At 29.1% G+C, this 20,828-nt stretch overlaps 2 protein-coding genes across 2 annotated transcripts; both read right to left on the reverse strand.

Annotated features, from left to right (window-relative positions):
• Positions 1-12,840: 12,840 nt before the first annotated feature.
• LOC149554132 (G-type lectin S-receptor-like serine/threonine-protein kinase SD2-2) lies at positions 12,841-13,834 on the reverse strand. The gene is made up of 3 exons (XM_089790427.1): positions 13,682-13,834; positions 13,558-13,594; positions 12,841-13,325 (listed from the first exon to the last, which is right to left on the reverse strand). Exons 1-3 carry the CDS (start codon positions 13,832-13,834, stop codon positions 12,841-12,843), a joined length of 675 nt encoding a protein of 224 aa, XP_089646553.1.
• A 94-nt stretch (positions 13,835-13,928) lies between these two features.
• LOC149554133 (G-type lectin S-receptor-like serine/threonine-protein kinase At2g19130) lies at positions 13,929-14,752 on the reverse strand. Its single transcript, XM_089790428.1, has 3 exons — positions 14,736-14,752; positions 14,196-14,676; positions 13,929-14,120 (listed from the first exon to the last, which is right to left on the reverse strand). The coding sequence occupies exons 1-3, from the start codon at positions 14,750-14,752 to the stop codon at positions 13,929-13,931; spliced, it is 690 nt and encodes a 229-aa protein (XP_089646554.1).
• Between the last annotated feature and the right edge of the window lie 6,076 nt (positions 14,753-20,828).

Consider the following 20,828-nt stretch of genomic DNA (forward strand, 5'->3'; position numbering starts at 1 on the left):
TGAGATCTTTAGTAATTCAATTTGTGTTCCATCCTTTAGTGATTAAAAAATGGTGTACAATATATGATGTATAATTGTTTTTGACTTCTAGTTTTTCCTATATATATATTTCAATCATGAATGAAGTTTTTGCTAAATTCAATTTATCAATCTATCTGCACATTCCAAGGCTTCTAGTTTTCCCACTACTATTTTCATCACTGACTAGAGGTTTTTTCCACAAAATTAAAAATTTGTTCTCCCCTGCATTGACTATTTTCTTATGGCAGTGAACAATCTTGATTTTGAAAACTCATTTTCCTAATCTAGCAATTTACTATGCATGTTATTAGGATAGTCTTCTTGAAAAAAAAAATTTGTGACACTCAATGGACCAATCTTTGAAAAGAAAATGCAAAAAAATCAATGCTTTTTTAGTGTTGTCTGCCCCAATATGGGCTTGCACCATTTTTCAAATTTATCAATTTCATCTGTTGTACTCAAATCTCATTCAGAATCATCTCCTACATCAAACATAATATATGTTCATTCATATCCAAGAATTTAAAAGAAGCAATGCCATTGTCATCAAATTTATACAAGAATTTGAAAGAAATAAAAATTATTCTACAAATATTTAGCTCAATGTACAAAAATTTACCTGGAAACATAGGCCATGGATTACCAACTCTTCTAGTGCTAGAAACCTATTAAGAACCCTTATTCTAGGAATTCTTGGTTTACAACATTGGCTCGATTATAATTTTGAAGACCGATTTTATTAACTAATTCTCCTTTTGAAATTTCATGTAGTAATTTAAGCCTAGTGTATTGCTCAACATCCATGAGGCTTGTTTCTGTCATTATGGCTTAGATAGCCTATGTTTAGGTGCATGAGATTGGAAGAGCGCATATTAAAGTTTCTCAACTTAAAATAAATACGACCTGCCAAATTTTGAAGCTATGGCCACATGGTCTTGAATCCTTCAAGCATCGCATCATCCACATTTTGAATAGTGTAGCAATAAAATGTCTTTAAGAATCAAAAACCTGATATCTTTAGGAAATTGGCTAAGTTCAATTGCATGACAAGGAGGACTTTACATCTAAAAATTAAGTCCCCAATCTCCACCATGTTAGATTCACTATATCTCCCTTTGAATCTTTGAATAGATTTTGTACACACATTTTTTTTACATTCTTTTTAGCTCAAATGCAAATTTGATTGATCAAAGAAGTAGTACATGGATAATCGGGTATTGCAGAAAGTCTATTTTTTGAGAATTTTCCTTTGACCTTGTGATTAGCATTATACGTGGTAAACCTTTAAGAGTGCCCTATATGTGGGATAGAGGGTAAAATAGATTTACTCTATTTTCTAAAGTTGTTTGTTTACCATTGGGCATGTGGAGGGATAAATTTATAGTCATTTATAGAAAAGTCACATTTATTTATTTATTTCTACTATTTTTTATTTGTTTTTATTTTTTATTTTTATTTTTAATTATTTCTATTTCTATGTATTTCATTTTAAATACTATAGTGTGATACTATTGGGATTTAACTATATCATTTTGTATGGCATGACTAGACCCAATCCAAAAGGTGTATGTGCCTCTTTTCCTTGTTAACATTATATACTTTTGTGTATAAACATTTGATGTAAGTGGAAATCTTGACATTCATTCTTTTGTTTCAACTCTTAGGCATCGAACCGCATGTTACATGATACCACTTTGATCTACCTAAATCTTTGGAAGATGCTTATATGGGCAAAATTTTATAGGCATTTTTATTTACGAACTCCAAGTAATTTAATTGGTTTCTTTATTTATTGAATATTTGCATCCTTCATAGTGTCTTCATTTTATAAAGAATATGTATTAATTTTCTATTGATTTTTGAAAAAAAAAAAAACTTACTCACTTTTTTTTATCTTATGATTTTATCAAAAATTTAATTATTTTCAATTATGAGAAGCTTAATTTTGATTTAAATATTACTTGAACACTTGAAAAATTTCACAAACTATTTATTCATTAGGTGGGACTCCAGCTCTACAGAGCTCTTGTTGAATATGGCATATACCTACTAGCATATTTGAAAAATATGAGGTAAAATATTTAATGAGATTTATTTCAAAAGAGTGGTGGACCTTGACAAGAAGTTTGAAACAAGCAAATAATTCCATTGAAATTAAAATTAGTCATGGTATTTCAGTGTGCAATAGGTAAACTAGTCTTACACATAACTCACTAAGCCTTGACTTAGCATGTTCTCAATTGTAGACCCCTCTTGTATTTTCTCTTTTTGTTGAATTCCCAAGTTTCTATTAAAATATTTGTCCACAGTACTATTTTTTTATTGTCTAACATGCATACCTTGTTAGCCGATAGGCTATTATAGTTGAGACATTCACCAATTTGGTGATGTCTAATACCAAAAATGTTTTGGAGGCAACAAAAAAATGTGACGACAACACAGCAAGGAAATGGTGGTTCTTGAAAGTCTTGCTTGATGACTATCATATTGTCAACATTTATTATGTTGGTGTCTTAATAGTTTACAAAAAGTTCTAGGGTGATTTACGGGAGTTCGCAATAGGGTGGAGATGGCCTTGGTGGTAATAGTGACTTGATCTTCTAAGATTAATCCAAGAAAAAAATTGTAATTATATAAGAATACATTGGCCCCTAATGGTTTTAATAGGACAAAGTAGACCAAGAATCTCGTGCAAGGTTCTATCTGAATGTGAAATCATTTGTTGACTACTAGATATGTAAAATAAAATACTTCATGAAAAAATTGTTCCCTAAATTGGAAATATATAAGTGGAAGAAACAAGTGCCCTCCCATGATGCCAAGGGTGAGAGTTAGGCTGACCATGAGCAATCCCATTCTATTTTTTATGTTTGATGAAATATCAAATGAATGCACTGATTTAGGAGCTACAAATTCCGTATTTGTGTGTCTTTGAACAATGCAACTTTCCTTCTGATCATTCTCAGACCCTATAATTTTTTTCTTTCAACTCCAACAATAGGCCACCCCTTGGCCATATAGAATCTCAATTTTATTATCTACTCTTCTACGATTGTTTCTCACTTATTTATCAACAAAATATACATCATAAACATCATCTTTATCAACTATTTTGTATGCTCTGTGTTCTTGTCATGCTTGTAGAATGATCTTTTCAATATTGACAAAGGTGAACCGTCATCTCAAGAGAAATTATTTAACTAAGAGTTTTTTGTAGATTTTATAATAGTTCAGTTTGATCAAGCACACGCCTGTTGCCCTTTTCTTCTTTAAACTTTTATTTCATTTTTTATTGTGTGCATGAGAGTATATTTAGTAATTTCATGGATATTAAATTTTAATATATTTGGTACTTATAAAGTTGTAAATTAGATATAATATTTTTAAAAAAAAATGTAGATAAGTATATTTAAAGTTTTACATAGCCTTGTTTAGACATAACACTCTTCTAAATGTTTGAATCTTTAGTTTCCAACATGCCATGGTAGTTTTAATCATGTTTTAGTTTCTTCTATTTTGGGAGACAAAATTAGCACATTTAAAAAATAACACAAAAGAAGGTGGCAGTTGGGAGCCCTCATACAGGAACGTTTGTTTGCCTAATTTGTCGATCCTGACTTACTATTTGTCTTGGAGTTAAATTTAAGTTGGGGTGGTTTAATAATTTTTAAAGAGGTCTTTAAGTTTCAATAATAAAATGAACATCAACAAGTCAAACTATTTGTAGAGGAAAACTCTTGATGTATAATTTTAGAAATATAAATTTAGAAGCACTATATGTAAACCATCTGTGAAAGACTACAAATTTATTTAGTTAACTACTTGTTTAATATAATTAGTTGTGCAGATTATTTATGAAACAAGTGCGATGTAGTTGCTTGTATTTTTTGTAAGACATAATGGTTTAATTAAGTAGAATAAAATGGTTATCATCAAAAATAATTTCATTTTACTTTTTTTTTTAAAAACCTATTTAAAATTTATATATTATTAAATAATATATTTATAGCACAGTTGTATATTAAAAATAAAGAATAGTTGTATCTTAGTTTATTAATATTTTATTTAATTTTATTTAAAGTATACACACACACACACACACACACACACACGCACGCACACACACACACACACCTTCATATGTTTATATATTTGTGCATCCAAAAATATAGCCTTAGAATAGGGATACTTCCTATAAATTTGCTCCTATAAGACCCAAATATCTAAGCCAATAAATTGCAAGTAAAATAGTTTTATTGGTTTAAAAACTAAAAATATCACATATATACCTTAGAAAAATAAAAATTCAAAATTCAAAATTAAAATATTTAAACGTAATTGGTTGGAACGAAAAAGATTAATCACTTGTTAAATAGAAGTGATTGCAATAGTATATTGCTATGACAAATACAATAACAATTGAACACATATTAGAGAAGCACTTTAAGCAATCATTAGACCCTTGGAAGTTGGACTGGTAGTATAGCTATAAAGTAATGTCTAAATCAACTATTGAAATACTCTCAACTCCATAAAAATGATATATAAAATTATTTGTATTACTTTTGTGATGCCACATACATATATGATACAAAGGCAATAAAATATAAAATACTTTTTGTTATCAACTGGGATTAGCAAGGTCCATAATGAGAATTTTTGGTAACAAACTTTTATGAATTAATCAAGTTACAGATTTTTTACACAAAAAATTTGAAGCAAAGAATGTAATTGTGAATATGAAAGATCTCGTACAAGTACTATATTAATTCTTATAATGTAAGGTCCATTATTTAGTAGTGTAGCTTATCATTATTGTACTCATAATGTTATAGGAACCATGAGGATCGTTGGTTGTTTGGGAATAGTTTTTGAAAGAAAGTAACAATCTCTTAGTTTATTATATTACATATATAACCAAGATATTTTTTAGTAGTTTTATTATATTTATAGTTGCATTTGTGGAAAATAATTTAGCTACCTCAGTTTGTAGAGCATATTACATATAAATTTTAAAGAAAAACTTACATATGGTTTTAGAACTTTTCCTTCTATTAGATTTGTGCTTACAAATTAGCAATGAGAAAATGGTCAAGTAACTTTAGTGTGTGTTGAAAGAGTATTTTTATCTTGGTTTGTTCTAATTATCATTGTTGTGCTTGTAACATTCTAGAACCACAAGAACCCTTGGGTGCTTGAGAGTAGATGTTGGAAGTGTAGGAAGAATGGAAGCCAACATTTAGTTAGGTAGCTTATGATTATTGTACTACTAAAGTCATGAGAACTTTAAGAACTATTGGTTTCTTGGGAATAGTTTGAAAGAGAGAAATGAACTATTAATATCTTTTATAGTGAATATTCTAGACTAAAGACACAAAGTGAGTCAAAAACCAACATAATCCCAATCACAAAATAATCTTCAAGTATTTAACTATTAGGATCATTGTTCAATCTAATTGTCATTACTATTGTTCTTCCTTTACTAGGTGAATTTAATTAGTTTTATAATATTGACTATTTAAAATATATTTTTGTTATTTTTATTTTTACTTTTACTTTTAATAATATTTTAACTTTTCATAATCAATATTGGACCATATAATTCATAAATTTTACTCATTAAAATTTATAATTACAAAAAGATATTTTCTCATTTAATTAATATTTAGTTATCAAATGTAAATATATATAAAAATTTTATAATAGTAAAAAAATTAAAATGTAATGTAAGTTGTCCATTTTATGATTGATATTTAAGAAAAAAAAATATCTTATATAATTCATTTTAAATTATTATTTTTTAATAAATAATCATTTCTATTTATTTAAATCTTTATAATATTTTTAATTGATTTTAAAAAAAAATATTTTACTAATTTTATCTCAAAAATCAATTTTAAGAAGGAAAAGTAAGTTATTTAATATTGTTACATTTAAAATAAGTGACTTCATTTGTATTTAATATTCTAGTTTGTACTCTTTATATATTTTTTCCTCATTATTTATAACTCTTTTATAAAATATAATAGCCAATCAAAAATATTTATCACATTTATTTTTTCAAAATCTTTTTATCAATGTTAAGTTAAATAATTACCAAAAATTATAATTAATACTAAAAAAACTATACATAATATCCACTAAAAAATAAGTATCAATTTGATAGAATATTAATTAATGATATCTAAAAAAATATAGACCTTGGCATAATAAACACTCTTAGTTTAGATAGATTTTTATCAATTATTTAAATTCTATTTATTTACTAAAACTTTTAGCTATTACATTTAAGTAAATAAAACTAATTCTTACCTAAATATAACACAACATCAAAAAAAAATCATTATTAGATACTTCAAGTATATTTCTTCAAAAATTATTTAACATTTATTATTATATTAATAAAAGATAAATATAATAAAAAAATATTTTGAAAATACTAAATTGATTATTTACTAAAATATTAAAGTGATTATTAAATACTTTATTTCCATTAGAATAAGTCATATTATTATTTATAAATAATAATTTCATATAATTTTATCATTAGATTAAAAATAGCTTTATCCAAAACATATATTTAATTCAAATAACACTTGACATCATTTATAATCCTTTGTCAAGTAACACACGTAGACTTCTTATTTATTTTAATAAAATAAATAAAGTCATCTTTCCATCTATAAGATAATGACTCGGTGTACAAATTAAATAGGACAAAAACAAACAACTCAACGGTAAAGGTATTCAGAAAAAAAAAGCAGAAATAAGGAAAGAGAAGCACATGAAAATTGCAATTATGAGTAACACAAGAATAGATTTGTAAACCCTAATGAACCTCATATATTATTAATAAAGATTCTCAAAGCATTCATAAGGATAATTATTAGATTACTTTAAAATATTGATTGAGGGGATTTATTTAATATATCATTCAACAATACAAAAAAATTATAGTATTTCAAATAGATCATTGTTTTCTCCTTGGTCAGAATCTATAAAGGCCACTTCCAATATAATACCTAATCTTGTCAAACATCCCAAGTTACATTGATCTACCTAGAAAGGATGGCCCACAAATTGCAAAAAGAAAAGAAAAAGCATAGAAAGAGAATCATTGCCTAACCAAATTTCAATACCTCATGTCATCAATAGTTTCACACACTTTATTAAGCTTATCAAAGGCTCATTAGGATTTACACATCTATATTGTATTTGATATCAATTTTCCCTTCTTCTATGTGCTTAGCGGCCATTACTACCAACTTGTTGATAAATAAAACCTATTGGCTCCTCCTCGTCGCATGCATATAAGCACGTAACTACTAGTACAATTTATATAACAAATGATGAGCCTTGAAAAAAATGTCCTTGCATATAGTTTAAGAGTTGGTGGTGTAAGTATTTAGATACTTTAACACTCAACTATGAATCCCTCATCTCGTGCATATTAGATAAGGCCCATGCTTGTCTTTGTATTTTAACTCCTTGTTGCTCGTCTCCATGACTTAAGGTGAGGTCTCATTGATGGCCACTTCCTAAAAAATAGAGTTCGAGATTATGGATTTTGTTTAGGAATATTTCAAAGTTGTTGGTCCCAGCAATCTTGTAGTCAATTTCGGATTAAAAGTTTAATCTCTAAAATTGAAAGAAGTTGGTCCTCTCATTAATACATATCTATGTCGTGCAACAATAAAAACAAGTTAAAAAAGATTATTTTCCTTCTAATTTTATTTTTACTGAAAATTTAAACATAAATGGTTACTAAATGGAAAATAACAATCTGAGACAAATTTTGTTCCCATCTCATTTTCATCCGCTTACTGAAAAATATGAACTCCTAAATACAATTTAGGAAAATATTTCAAATATTCACATAACAAAAATAAATCTTCATGTTATCTCTTCTTCCTTGAAAGTAGAAGTTTAAACCTCCTACATATCTCCAACATACCTATGAATCTCTTCATTATCTTTATATACTATGATAGTATAATTAAACTTTGCATACTATTACAATTGACTTATACATTTACATTAAAATTTGGCTTGGCTATATTTTTTAGAACCGTTTTCCATGAAACACGAGAAATGAATTCTACTTTGTGGACTACGACACCTGACTTATCCACACGTAGACTTGTATGACTGGCTTAGCCACGGAGCAGCTTGACTACGACGACTGACTTAATCCCGGGGAGCTGCTTCTGCGACGACTGGTTTACTGGACTTGTCTACCCAAAAATGTTTCTCCAAACCCTTTCCCACCTAACTATGAACCAACACAGTTGTTTCTCGGCCACAAAATTTAAAGCATTAATTTCAGATTATTAAATGTGAGAGCGTAGTGCATTCCTAGCTCTTTGGTATGAATCTGCAGCTCACATGTTTGGAAAACTGGGGAGTTAATTTCTAAATCCAAGGCCTCTTGGAAGTGGCGTTTATCTTTGACGAAAATATCCACCTTAGCATTTATTTTTAAGTACATTTTAAGGCTTGAGGAGGTCCATTCCATAACTAACGATGGGTGAAATCAAGGAAAAAGTTCTGCTTAAGCCTGTTATGCTGCTCAAATTTTTGTAAAAATGTCCACTTTCAGATTTATTAATAATAGGTGAAGCTGTGAAGCTTTTGGCACTATTTCTGGCATACCCGATTTGGGGTTTCTTGATAAATTTGGTGGATCTTTGTGATATTATTTGTTTGATCTTGAAAATCTAATTAGAGGCATGAAATATCATACAAAATTAGTAAAGGGACATGTCACATGACTTCTTAGTCCACACCATTCGCATTAAATAGTTTTTTTCTTTTGGCTACGTAAAGTTTTTATCTTTTGTTATTTGATTTATTATACTTGAAATTTTTATTTGAAATGAATTTTAATAATAGTGGTAAGCTATTTTTAGAAATGATTATGTAAATATTTTTTCAGATCATACTTCCATATCTATCATCTGAACGAAAGAGAAATAAAAGGAAAGAATGTTGGATCATACAATGTGATCTAAAAGTTGACGAAAAAATCCTTACACGGTCTATTTCAAAAATAACAATTGAAAAATAAATTTTAATAATAAATGACTGTAAGATTCTTATATTCTTATATACTTATTCCAAATATTTTTGTAAACTTTGATAAAATCTTCATTAAAATTACAATGCACGTTCAACAATTGAATTTAATCAGACTATCCCTATATACACAATCTATTCTTTATTTAAAAATATTTACTATTGTAATCAATGACATTCCATTTGTTTTCGTATAAATTTTCTTTAAAAATCTATATAAAAATATTAAATTGTATAAGCCTTTATAGATATATATCAAAAAGGTTTATCAAACTTATATTTTAATTATTATCGAAAATGATCATTGCTAAGATTGCTAACATAAAGCTGATGAATTCTTGCTAATTGTTCTTGTAAGAATCAAATTTCACCGACTTTTTTCCTAAGAAAAGCTTCACAACTAAATATTAGCAACATAACAAAGATAAATAGATAAAATACAATTTTTAGAGTTATTTAATAGGATTAAAATGAGATTTAAGTTATTTGTAATAAGACAACTCATATTCAAGAAATGCAACCCTCTTAGAAAGAGCAGTTACCTCTGGGACTGAAAATTGTGAGGAGAAAGGTGTCAAGATAAAGGGAAAAAAAATTATATGTGTCATAGCACCTAGATATTATCCATAAAATTGTTGTAGGGCATTGCCATATTATCATTGAAATTACCATGCTAGACATGTAAGTAAAATGTGGGAACATAGACAAGATATTATCTATGCAATATGTTGAAGAAAATACCAGTCCTACTAAGTATATTATTGTATCCTACAAGCTACTGTCTATCTGACATGTCAGAAACACACTTATGTGGCTAACTCTATAAAAAATGCATGCCAAATTTGAAAGCACAAGTGAGGCACTAGTATTGTTTTAACATTTCCAAGTGTCTAGTCAAGCCCTTTAATAAAATATAATATATAAATAATCTACTAGTAACATCAAAAAATGCTAAAAATTCTATCTTATCTTTTAAACTGTCAAAAAAAACCCTAACGTTCCTTGAAGATGACTCACCCACTTTTAAGAAAGAGTTCATCTTTCTATTTTTCATCAAATTTTCTCAATATAAAATTAAAAATACTACTAGGAAAATTGAATGCTGATAAAAAATAATTGAATTCTAGAAATTCGATTTAATAGGAATTTATCTTAGTCTATAGTATAAATGGGCTTGTTTTGCAATTTTTTCAGGTCCCAATGCAACAATAAATGTGTAATAGCAAGTCAAAAACATTAATCCCCACCTTCTAAACAAAGAAAAGTTATCTCTATTTGGACAACTCACAAATAATCATGTATAAAAAAATATGTTGGTCTCCACCTTCTAAACAAAGAAAAGTTACCTATCTTTGGACAACTCGCAAATAATCATGCCTGCAAAAAATTATGTTGTTCTCTCTCTCCAATCAACTAATTATAGATTATACAATTGACTAGGCATGAATCAGAAGATCCAAATAGAAATAAAAGGGCAATGAGGCCAAATCAAAATTTTGATGGCTTTTACAATCCAAACTTTGTGCCAAAAAGTAATGGCAACCCATTTGTTCGACGTTTCTAGTTTTACAAATATCTGGAAAGAAAAAATAGAATTAGGGATGATGAGTAGTATAGAACAATAGAGCCCAGCAAAATAACAAACGGTCCTCTATACAACCCTGCCTGCAACGCTATCCTTTTGGGAGCACATGTCAACCTCCAAAGCCCTCCAAGTTTGAAGTTCGGTCTTAATATAACATGAATTGAGATTGGATGTGAAGGGAAACCAAGAAAGAATAATATTGATATATATGTCATCTATACATTTGGAATTTGTAGCAAAGATAGCTGAATACAATTTTCACAAGTTTTATGTAACTATTCAATTGGGGCCATTTCACAGATGTTTGGAGAATAATTGGTATTGTCAACTTCCTAATGAAATCTATAAGGTAAACATGCGCATATCTAAATTTTACATTGCTTAAATTCAATTATGACACTTTTTTCACTTTTTCATAGCCATTTTCCCATGCACCAATTTTAGTGATTCCTTTTCATCTTACAAATTGCTCAAAGTTTCTTCAGTCAATTCAAACATTCACTTTTAAAAATAGTTCCAAAATCAACTAAAGTTTCATTAAAACTACCCGTGGATTAAACTCATTCAAAACATTCCAAAAGTACTTGATATAGAGGTCAATATAAAAAAAATTGCAACATCAACGAAATTTTAGGTAGAAAAAGAAAATTCAATAACAAATCACCAACCCATAGAAAATTAACTAAGCGTGAAGTCAAAATTCAGCAAAAATGGTTCCATCAGATACTCAACATAAGCAAAAATAAAATAAAAAATTATATGAAGTTGCATATAAATAAAATAAAATCAACAGAAATTCTCTAGAAACATGAATTTGTGCAAGGAAAAAAGTCTCAGTTGTCATCAATCTTTAAAATATCTCACCAAATGCAAAGAATCCTTTAATACAAGCTTCGCTAATCCACACCAAGTAAATTTTGCAGAAAAGAAATAAAGATCTGAATCTCCATATTAAAATAACACAATTTAAGCTACGACAAACAAGTCATAGAGAAACCAATTTGGCGAGTAATAATTTACATATCGGATTAGATAAAACTAGTGATTGTCTAATGAACACATGAAATTCCTCAACCCTAACTAGTATTGTTGCAGAAAAGCCATCTTAATGTCTGGTTAGTCCGGCGAAAAATTGTAGAAATATTTTTTGCCAGGTATAAATTTCTTCTTTTCTTTTCAGTTGAATTTGACAAGTTTCACCAGATATGGATGAACAAAGATAAAATGTTGCATGCTGAAAGATATTAGCCATCTGTAATAGCCTCATCTGTAGCAGCCTGTTATTTGAGTGAGTCACGTGAAGCTCATGTAACAAGACACATAAAATTTCTAGAGAAAGACACATCTCTTCTCCCTACTAGTTATCCTACTCTATTATTGTTCAATTTTTGAGGCTAAAAAACAAAAAGACCACCGAGAAAAAGCAACATGCCCAATGAAAAAAGAGATATTAAAATGTTCTAAATTTCGTATAATGAAATTTTTTATGCCAACTATAGGTTAAAATGAAGACTGAAGAACGTGCACAATTACCTAAGCAGAACTAATGAGAAATAGAGCATTAATAACTTTAGTTCTTGGGACTAATAATATAACAAAACAAACATTAAGAAATTTGGCAAAGGAAAGGAGAGTGAATTCCCTTCAGAGTTTCCATTGTGATACCTTACATGTTTCACTAATCTCTTGCATTATTCAATTATAATTTGGAAAATGGTATTGTGAAGATTTGGAGGAAGGAGCTCCGTACATGGTCTTATTGGACAAGAAGGGCTTTAAAACTAATCTTTGCATGACATACAATATTTAAGCCGATTTAGAAATCCTAAATTTGATTATGTCTTTTGGACCTTTCTACAGATTGCTGTTCATGACCGGATTCTATTTCATGATTTCCGACAACACCAGAATGTCACAACATTAAGGCGGCAATCCCAATAGAAATAAGCCTATTGGCTTAAAAATAGTCAATGATTAATCTTTCAGATCTTCAAAAATCTAAACTATACAATAGAATTGGGAAGGTAAAGCATTTTCCATGTTGATACCAAGAGGCAGCCACAATCCATGTTGATACCAAGAGGCAGCCACAATCCATGTTCATAAAACACTGCAAGTCTAATTTTCGTGTCTTTCACAACTATTGAAATCTATTTACATCATATATCGCCACTGCTACTAGTGTTTCTTTGGTCTATTGGATTGTCCATAAGCGCATAGTACTGAATTTGTGAAATTTGTGGCTGCAACTTCCCTTCCAGCATTAGCACCACTTGCCTTATGTTCGGCCTCACTCCCTCGTACTTTTCAATGCATAACAACCCCGCAATAATTGTTCTTCTCACTTCTTCACTGTCAGTTTCCTCTGCAGTTCCTGCCTCCACAATATTAATTGTGTTGCCGTTGAAAATTTGGGAGGCAGCCCATGAGGGAAAGTAATACTTAGTTGAGTCTTGAATGCTTAAATCCAAATTTCTTCGGCCAGAAATGATTTCCAAAAGCGTCATACCAAAACTGTACACATTAACCTTGGGAGTAATGGGAAGACCAGAGATCCACTCTGGAGCCAAGTATCCTCTCGTTCCTCTTGTTGTAGTGAGAACACGGCTGAAATCTCTACCCACAAGCTTTGCCAGTCCAAAATCTGCCAACTTCTAGTCGAAAAATTATTGTCGAGAAGAATATTTTCGGGCTTAACATCGCAGTGAATGATACAATCTCTGCATTCTTCATGGAGATAAAGTAATCCTCTTGCTATGCCTAACGCGATCTCAAATCGAGTCTTCCAGTCGAGTACCTTATGTTTACCTTTAGATTTATTTGAGAAGAGTAAGGAACTAAGAGAGCCATTACACATGAAATCATAAATCAAATACCTTCTCTTGCCTTCTGCATAAAAGCCTCGGAGCCTGACTAAGAATGATAAATTAGTTATAGAGAGCTGATTTCTGCTCGGAATTGCTTCTCATCTTGTCTCTGTACACTGTTCATCTTCTTTACCGCCACAAGTGTACAGTCTACCAGACGTCCTTTGTACACCGTGCCAAATGCTCCGCTCCCCAGCTTTGTCCTGAAATTCGTAGTTGCAATCTTCAACTCAATGTAGCTAAACATTCTTAGAAGAGAAATCGAGGAATCTGCATGACTCTCCATCGATTGTAGTGTCTGCACAGGCAGCTACTCGAATAAAAATATTTGCATTGGTTTTTGATGGAAGAGAGGTACGCAAGTTCAAAATATCGCCTGACTAGATTTGGCAGGGCCCTGAAGGCGGACTGAAAGCAAACGCAGTGCAAGAGCAGTTGAGGAGGCAGGCTTTCTGGCAATCTATCTTCGTCGTTGCAGGGTGTGACGATGCAGATTCAGCAGCAGCCAAACTGTTGCTCGGATCTCGTAATCCGTAGGTGCTTCCATTTTTGGCATGGCAGTTTAAGGGGCTCTGTCGAACACAGCCACTCGATCACGACTCTCGCGAATCCCAAGCGCGAGTGTCTTTTGGGGCGAAGCCTTGTACGCAGCTGCAGAACTGAAGATTGTTGGAGTTGCAGATTCCGTAGGCGCCGCAGAGACCATAAATGGAACAGGGTTCTGCTGGTCGAGACCAGAACATATTCCATTTACCGTCATCAAGCAGATCATATGCTTGCATTCCTCCAGACTTTGTTAGGACGAAACGTGAGAGCATATTCTTGGTACCATTCAATGTATACTTGACATAACAGCCAGAGTGAGTGCTTTCAACGCCGACATTGTAGAAGTAGACTTGGTTTATCATCCATGGGATTTCACTGAAAGACTTGCCGTCCCAAGTTCCATATTTCTCCGTTTGTTTGGTTCCAGATGGGTCTGCTTGACAAGAGAAAATCCCAGGAGCAGGATCTACTGGGCTTTTCCAATAGACGAGCTTTTGCTGCCCACCGAAGCTCATCCCTGGCAACAAGGTGTCGACGGGATAGTCAAAACTCTGCCAAACAGCTTCAGATTTGTTGGCATCACTGAACATCACAAAATTACCAGAATCTAGTAAAACAGCCTTTTGGTCACATTGGCAGACCAAAGAGATGCACCCATTGCGTCAAGAGAAATTGGCTAAGTTCAATTGCATGACAATGAGGACTTTACATCTAAAAATTAAGTCCACAATCTCCACCATGTTAGATTCACTATAGCTCCCTTTGAATCTTTGAATAGATTTTGTACACACATTTCTTTTACATTCTTTTCAGCTCGAATGCAAATTTAATTGATCAAAGCAGTAGTAGATGGATAATCGGGTATTGCAGAAAGTCTATTTTTTGAGAATTTTCCGTTGACCTTGTGATTAGCATTATACGTGGTAAACCTTTAAGAGTGCCGTATATGTGGGATAGAGGGTAAAATAGATTTACGCTATTTTCTAAAGTTGTTTGTTTACCATTGGCCATGTGGAGAGATAAATTTATAGTCATTTATAGAAAAGTCACATTTATTTATTTATTTCTACTATTTTTTTAAATTTTTTTTAAAATTATTTCTATTTCTATGTATTTCATTTTAAATACTATAGTGTGATACTATTGGGATTTAACTATATCATTTTGTATGGCATGACTAGACCCAATCCAAAAGGTGTATGTGCCTCTATTCCTTGTTAACATTATATACTTTTGTGTATAAACATTTGATGTAAGTGGAAATCTTCACATTCATTCTTTTGTTTCAACTCTTAGGCATCCAACCGCATGTTACATGATACCACTTTGATCTGCCTAAATCTTTGGAAGATGCTTATGTGGGCAAACTTTTATAGGCATTTTTATTTACGAACTCCAAGTAATTTAATTGGTTTCTTTATTTATTGAATATTTGCATCATTCATAGTGTCTTCATTTTATAAAGCATATGTATTAATATTCTATTCATTTTTTTAAAAAAAAAAGAACTTACTCACTTTTTTTTATCTTATGATTTTATCAAAAATTTAATTATTTTCAATTATGAGAAGCTTAATTTTGATTAAAATATTACTTGAACACTTGACAAATTTCAAAATCTATTTATTCATTAGGTGGGACTCCAGCTCTACAGAGCTCTTGTTGAATATGGCATATAGCTACTAGCATATTTGAAAAATATGAGGTAAAATATTTAATGAGATTTATTTCAAAAGAGTGGTGGACCTTGACAAGAAGTTTGAAACAAGCAAATAATTCCATTGAAATTAAAATTAGTCATGGTATTTCAGTGTGAAATAAGTAAACTAGTCTTACACATAACACACTAAGCTTTGACTTCGCATGTTCTCAATTGTAGACCCCTCTTTTATTTTCTCTTTATGTTAAATTCCCAACTTTCTATTAAAATATTTGTTCAATGTACTATTTGTTTATTGTCTAACATGCATACCTTGTGAACCGATAGGCTATTATAGTTGAGACATTCACCAATTTGGTGATGTCTAATACCAAAAACCTTTTGGAGGCAACAAAAAAAGGTGACGACAACAGAGCAAGGAAATGGTGGCTCTTGAAAGTCCTGCTTGATGACTATCATCTTGTCAACATTTATTATGTTGGTGTCTTAATAGTTTACAAAAAGTTCTAGGGTGACTTACGGGAGTTGGCAATAGGGTGGAGATGGCCTTGGTTGTAATAGTGACTTGATCTTCTAAGATTAATCCAAGAAAAAAATTCTAATTATATAAGAATACATTGGCCCCTGATGGTTTTAACAGGACAAAGTAGACCAAGAATCTCGTGCAAGCTTCTATCTAAATGTGAAATCCTTTGTTGAATACTAGATATGTAAAATAAAATACTTCATTAAAAAATTATTACCTAAATTGGAAATATATAAGTGGAAGAAACAAGTGCCCTCCCATGATGCCAAGGGTGAGAGTTAGGCTGACCATGAGCAGTCCCATTCTATTTTTTATGTTTGATGGAATAACAAATGAATGCAGTTATTTAGGAGCTACAAATTCCGTATTTGTGTGTCTTTGAACAATGCAACTTTCCTTCTGATCATTCTCAGACCCTATAATTTTTTTCTTTCAACTCCAACAATAGGCCACCCCTTGGCCATATAGAATCTCAATTTTATTATCTACTCTTCTACGATTGTTTGTCACTTATTTATCAACAAAATATACATCATAAACATCATCTTTATCAACTATTTTGTATGCTCTGTGTTCTTGTCATGCTTGTAGAATGATCTTTTCAATATTGACAAAGGTGAACCGTCATCTCAAGAGAAATTATTTAACTCAGAGTTTTTTGTAGATTTTATAATAGTTCAGTTTGATCAAGCACATGCCTGTTGCTCTTTTCTTCTTTAAACTTTTATTTCATTTTTTATTGTGTGAATGAGAATATATTTAGTAATTTCATGGATATTAAATTTTAATATATTTGGTACTTATAAAGTTGTAAATTAGATATAATATTAAAAATAAATAAAGTAGATAAGTATATTTAAAGTTTTACATAGCCTTGTTTAGACATAACACTCTTCTAAATGTTTGAATCTTTAGTTTCCAACATGCCATGGTAGTTTTAATCATGTTTTAGTTTCTTCTATTTTGGGAGACAAAATTAGCACATTTAAAAAATAACACAAAAGAAGGTGGTAGTTGGGAGCCCTCATAGAGGAATGTGTGTTTGCCTAATTTGTCGGTCCTGACTTACTATTTGCCTTGGACTTAAATTTAAGTTTGGGTGGTTTAATAATTTTTAAAGAGGTCTTTAAGTTTCAATAATAAAATGAACATCAACAAGTCAAACTATTTGTAGAGGAAAACTCTTGATGTATAATTTTAGAAATATAAATTTAGAAGCACTGTATGTAAACCATCTGTGAAAGACTACAAATTTATTTAGTTAACTACTTGTTTAATATAATTAGTTGTGCAGATTATTTATGAAACAAGTGCGATGTAGTTGCTTGTATCTTTTGTAAGACATAATGGTTTAATTAAGTAGAATAAAATGGTTATCATCAAAAATAATTTAATTTTACTTTTTTTTTTAAAAAACTATTTCAAATTTATATATTATTAAATAATATATTTATAGCATAGTTGTATATTAAAAATAAAGAATAGTTGTATCTTAGTGTATTATAATTTTATTCAATTTTATTTAAAGTATATATATAAATATAAACACACACACACACACCTTCATATGTTTATATATTTGTGCATCAAAAAATATAGCCTTAGAATAGGGATACTTCCTATAAATTTCCTCCTATAAGACCCAAATATCTAAGCCAATCAATTGCAAGTAAAATAGTTTTATTGGTTTAAAAACTAAAAATATCACATATATACCTTAGAAAAATAAAAAATCAAAATTCAAAATTAAAATATTTAAACATAATTGGTTGGAAGGAAAAAGATTAATCACTTGTTAAATAGAAGTGATTGCAATAGTATATTGCTATGGCAAATACAATAACAATTGAACACATGTTAGAGAAGTACTTTAAGCAATCATTAGACCCTTGGAACTTGGACTGGTAGTATAGTTCTAAAGTAATGTCCAAATCAACTATTCAAATACTCTCAACTCCATTAAAATGATATATAAAATTATTTGTATTACTTTTGTGATGCCACATACATATATGATACAAAGGCACTAAAATATAAAATACTTGTTGTTGTCAACTGGGATTAGCAAGGTCAATAATGAGAATTTTTGGTAACAAACTTTTATGAATTAATCAAGTTATAGATTTCTTACACAAAAAATTTGAAGCAAAGAATGTAATTGTGAATATGAAAGATCTCGTACAAGTACTACATTAATGCTTATAATGTAAGGTCCATTATTTAGTAGTGTAGCTTATCATTGTTGTACTCATAATGTTATAGGAACCATGAGGATCGTTGGTTGTTTGGGAATAGTTTTTGAAAGAAAGTAACAATCTATTAGTTTATTATATTACATATATAACCAAGATTTTTTTGAGTAGTTTTATTATATTTATAGTTGCATTTGTGGAAAACAATTTAGCTACCTCAGTTTGTAGAGCATATTACATATAAATTTTAAAGAAAAACTTACCTATGGTTTTAGAACTTTTCCTTCTATTAGATTTGTCCTTACAAATTAGCAATGAGAAAATGGTCAAGTAACTTTAGTGTGTGTTGAAAGAGTATTTTTATCTTGGTTTGTTCTAATTATCATTGTTGTGCTTGTAACATTCTAGAACCACAAGAACCCTTGGGTGCTTGAGAGTAGATGTTGGAAGTGTAGGAAGAATGGAAGCCAACATTTAGTTAGATAGCTTATGATTATTGTACTACTAAAGTCATGAGAACTTTGAGAATTGTTGGTTTCTTGGGAATAGTTTGAAAGAGAGAAATGAACTATTAATACCTTTTATAGTGAATATTCTAAACTAAACACACAAAGTGAGTAAAAGACCAACATAATCCCAATCACAAAATAATCTTCAAGTATTTAACTATTAGGATCATTGTTCAATCTAATTGTCATTACTAATGTTCTTCCTTTACTAGGTGAATTTAATTAGTTTTATAATATTGACTATTTAAAATATATTTTTTTTATTTTTATTTTTACTTTTACTTTTAATAATATTTTAACTTTTCATAATCAATATTGGACCATATAATTCATAAATTTTACTCATTAAAATTTATAATTACAAAAAGATATTTTCTCATTTAATTATATTTTATTATCAAATGTAAATATATATAAAAAATTTATAATAGTAAAAAAATTAAAATGTAATGTATGTTGTCCATTTTATGATTGATATTTAAGAAAAAAAATATCTTAAATAATTCATTTTAAATTATTATTTTTTAATAAATAATCATTTATATTTATTTAAATCTTTATAATATTTTTAACTGATTTAAAAAAAAAATTATTTTACTAATTTTATCTCAAAAATCAATTTTAAGAAGGAAAAATAAGTTATTTAATATTGTTACATTTGAAATAAGTGACTTCTTTTGTATTTAATATTCTAGTTTGTATTCTTTATATATTTTTTCATCATTATTTATAACTATTTTATAAAAAATAATAGCCAATCAAAAATATTTATCACATTTATTTTTTAAAAATCTTTTTATCAATGTTAAGTTAAATAATTACGAAAAATTAAAATTAATACTGAAAAAAATATACATAATATCCACTAAAAAATAACTATCAATTTGATAGAATATTAATTAATGATATCTAAAAAAATATAGACCTTGGCATAATAAACACTCTTAGTTTAGATAGATTTTTGTCAATTATTTAAATTCTATTTATTTACTAAAACTTTTAGCTATTACATTTAAGTAAATAAAACTAATTCTTACCTCAATACAGCACAACATCAAAAAAAAATCATTATTAGATACTTTAAGTATATTTCTTCAAAAATTATTTAACATTTATTATTATATTAATAAAAGATAAATATAATAAAAAAATATTTTGAAAACACTAAATTGATTATTTACTAAAATATTAAAGTGATTATTAAATACTTTATTTCCATTAGAATAAGTCATATTATTATTTATAAATAATAATTTCATATGATTTTATCATTAGATTAAAAATAGCTTTATCCAAAACATATATTTAATTCAAATAACACTTAACATCATTTATAATCCTTTGTCAAGTAACACACGTAGACTTCTTATTTATTTTAATAAAATAAATAAAGTCATCTTTCCATCTATAAGATAATGACTCGGTGTACAATTTAAATAGGACAAAAACAAACAACTCAATGGTAAAGGTATTCAGAAAAAAAAAAAGCAGAAATAAGGAAAGAGAAGCACATGAAAAATGCAATTATGAGTAACACAAGAATAGATTTGTAAACCCTAATGAACCTCATATATTATTAATAAAGATTCTCAAAGCATTCATATGGATAATTATTAGATTACTTTAAAATATTGATTGAGGGGATTTATTTAATATATCATTCAACAATACAAAAAAAATATAGTATTTCAAATAGATCAAATATCAAGTTACAATATCATTGTTTTCTCCTTGGTCAGAATCTATAAAGGCCACTTCCAATATAATACCTAATCTTGTCAAAGATCCCAAGTTACATTGATCTACCTAGAAAGGATGGCCCACAAATTGCAAAAAGAAAAGAAAAA

Source organism: Cupressus sempervirens, chromosome 6 (genome assembly GCF_028749045.1).
Source record: "Cupressus sempervirens isolate cs-2001-9-10 chromosome 6, ASM2874904v1, whole genome shotgun sequence".
NCBI classification, from domain to species: domain Eukaryota; kingdom Viridiplantae; phylum Streptophyta; class Pinopsida; order Cupressales; family Cupressaceae; genus Cupressus; species Cupressus sempervirens.

What these genes read in the sequence shown, in the direction of transcription:
- LOC149554132 (XM_089790427.1), bottom strand. Translation starts at nt 13,834, where the DNA reads ATGGAGAGTCATGCAGATTCCTCGATTTCTCTTCTAAGAATGTTTAGC. An exon ending in TAGACTGTACACTTGTGGCG is followed by an intron (nt 13,595 to 13,681) that starts GTAAAGAAGATG and finishes TATCATTCTTAG; the next exon opens with TCAGGCTCCGAGGCTTTTAT. An exon ending in TATGCAGAAGGCAAGAGAAG is followed by an intron (nt 13,326 to 13,557) that starts GTATTTGATTTA and finishes AGAAGTTGGCAG; the next exon opens with ATTTTGGACTGGCAAAGCTT.
- LOC149554133 (XM_089790428.1), bottom strand. An exon ending in ATCTTCAGTTCTGCAGCTGC is followed by an intron (nt 14,121 to 14,195) that starts GTACAAGGCTTC and finishes TGTGTTCGACAG; the next exon opens with AGCCCCTTAAACTGCCATGC.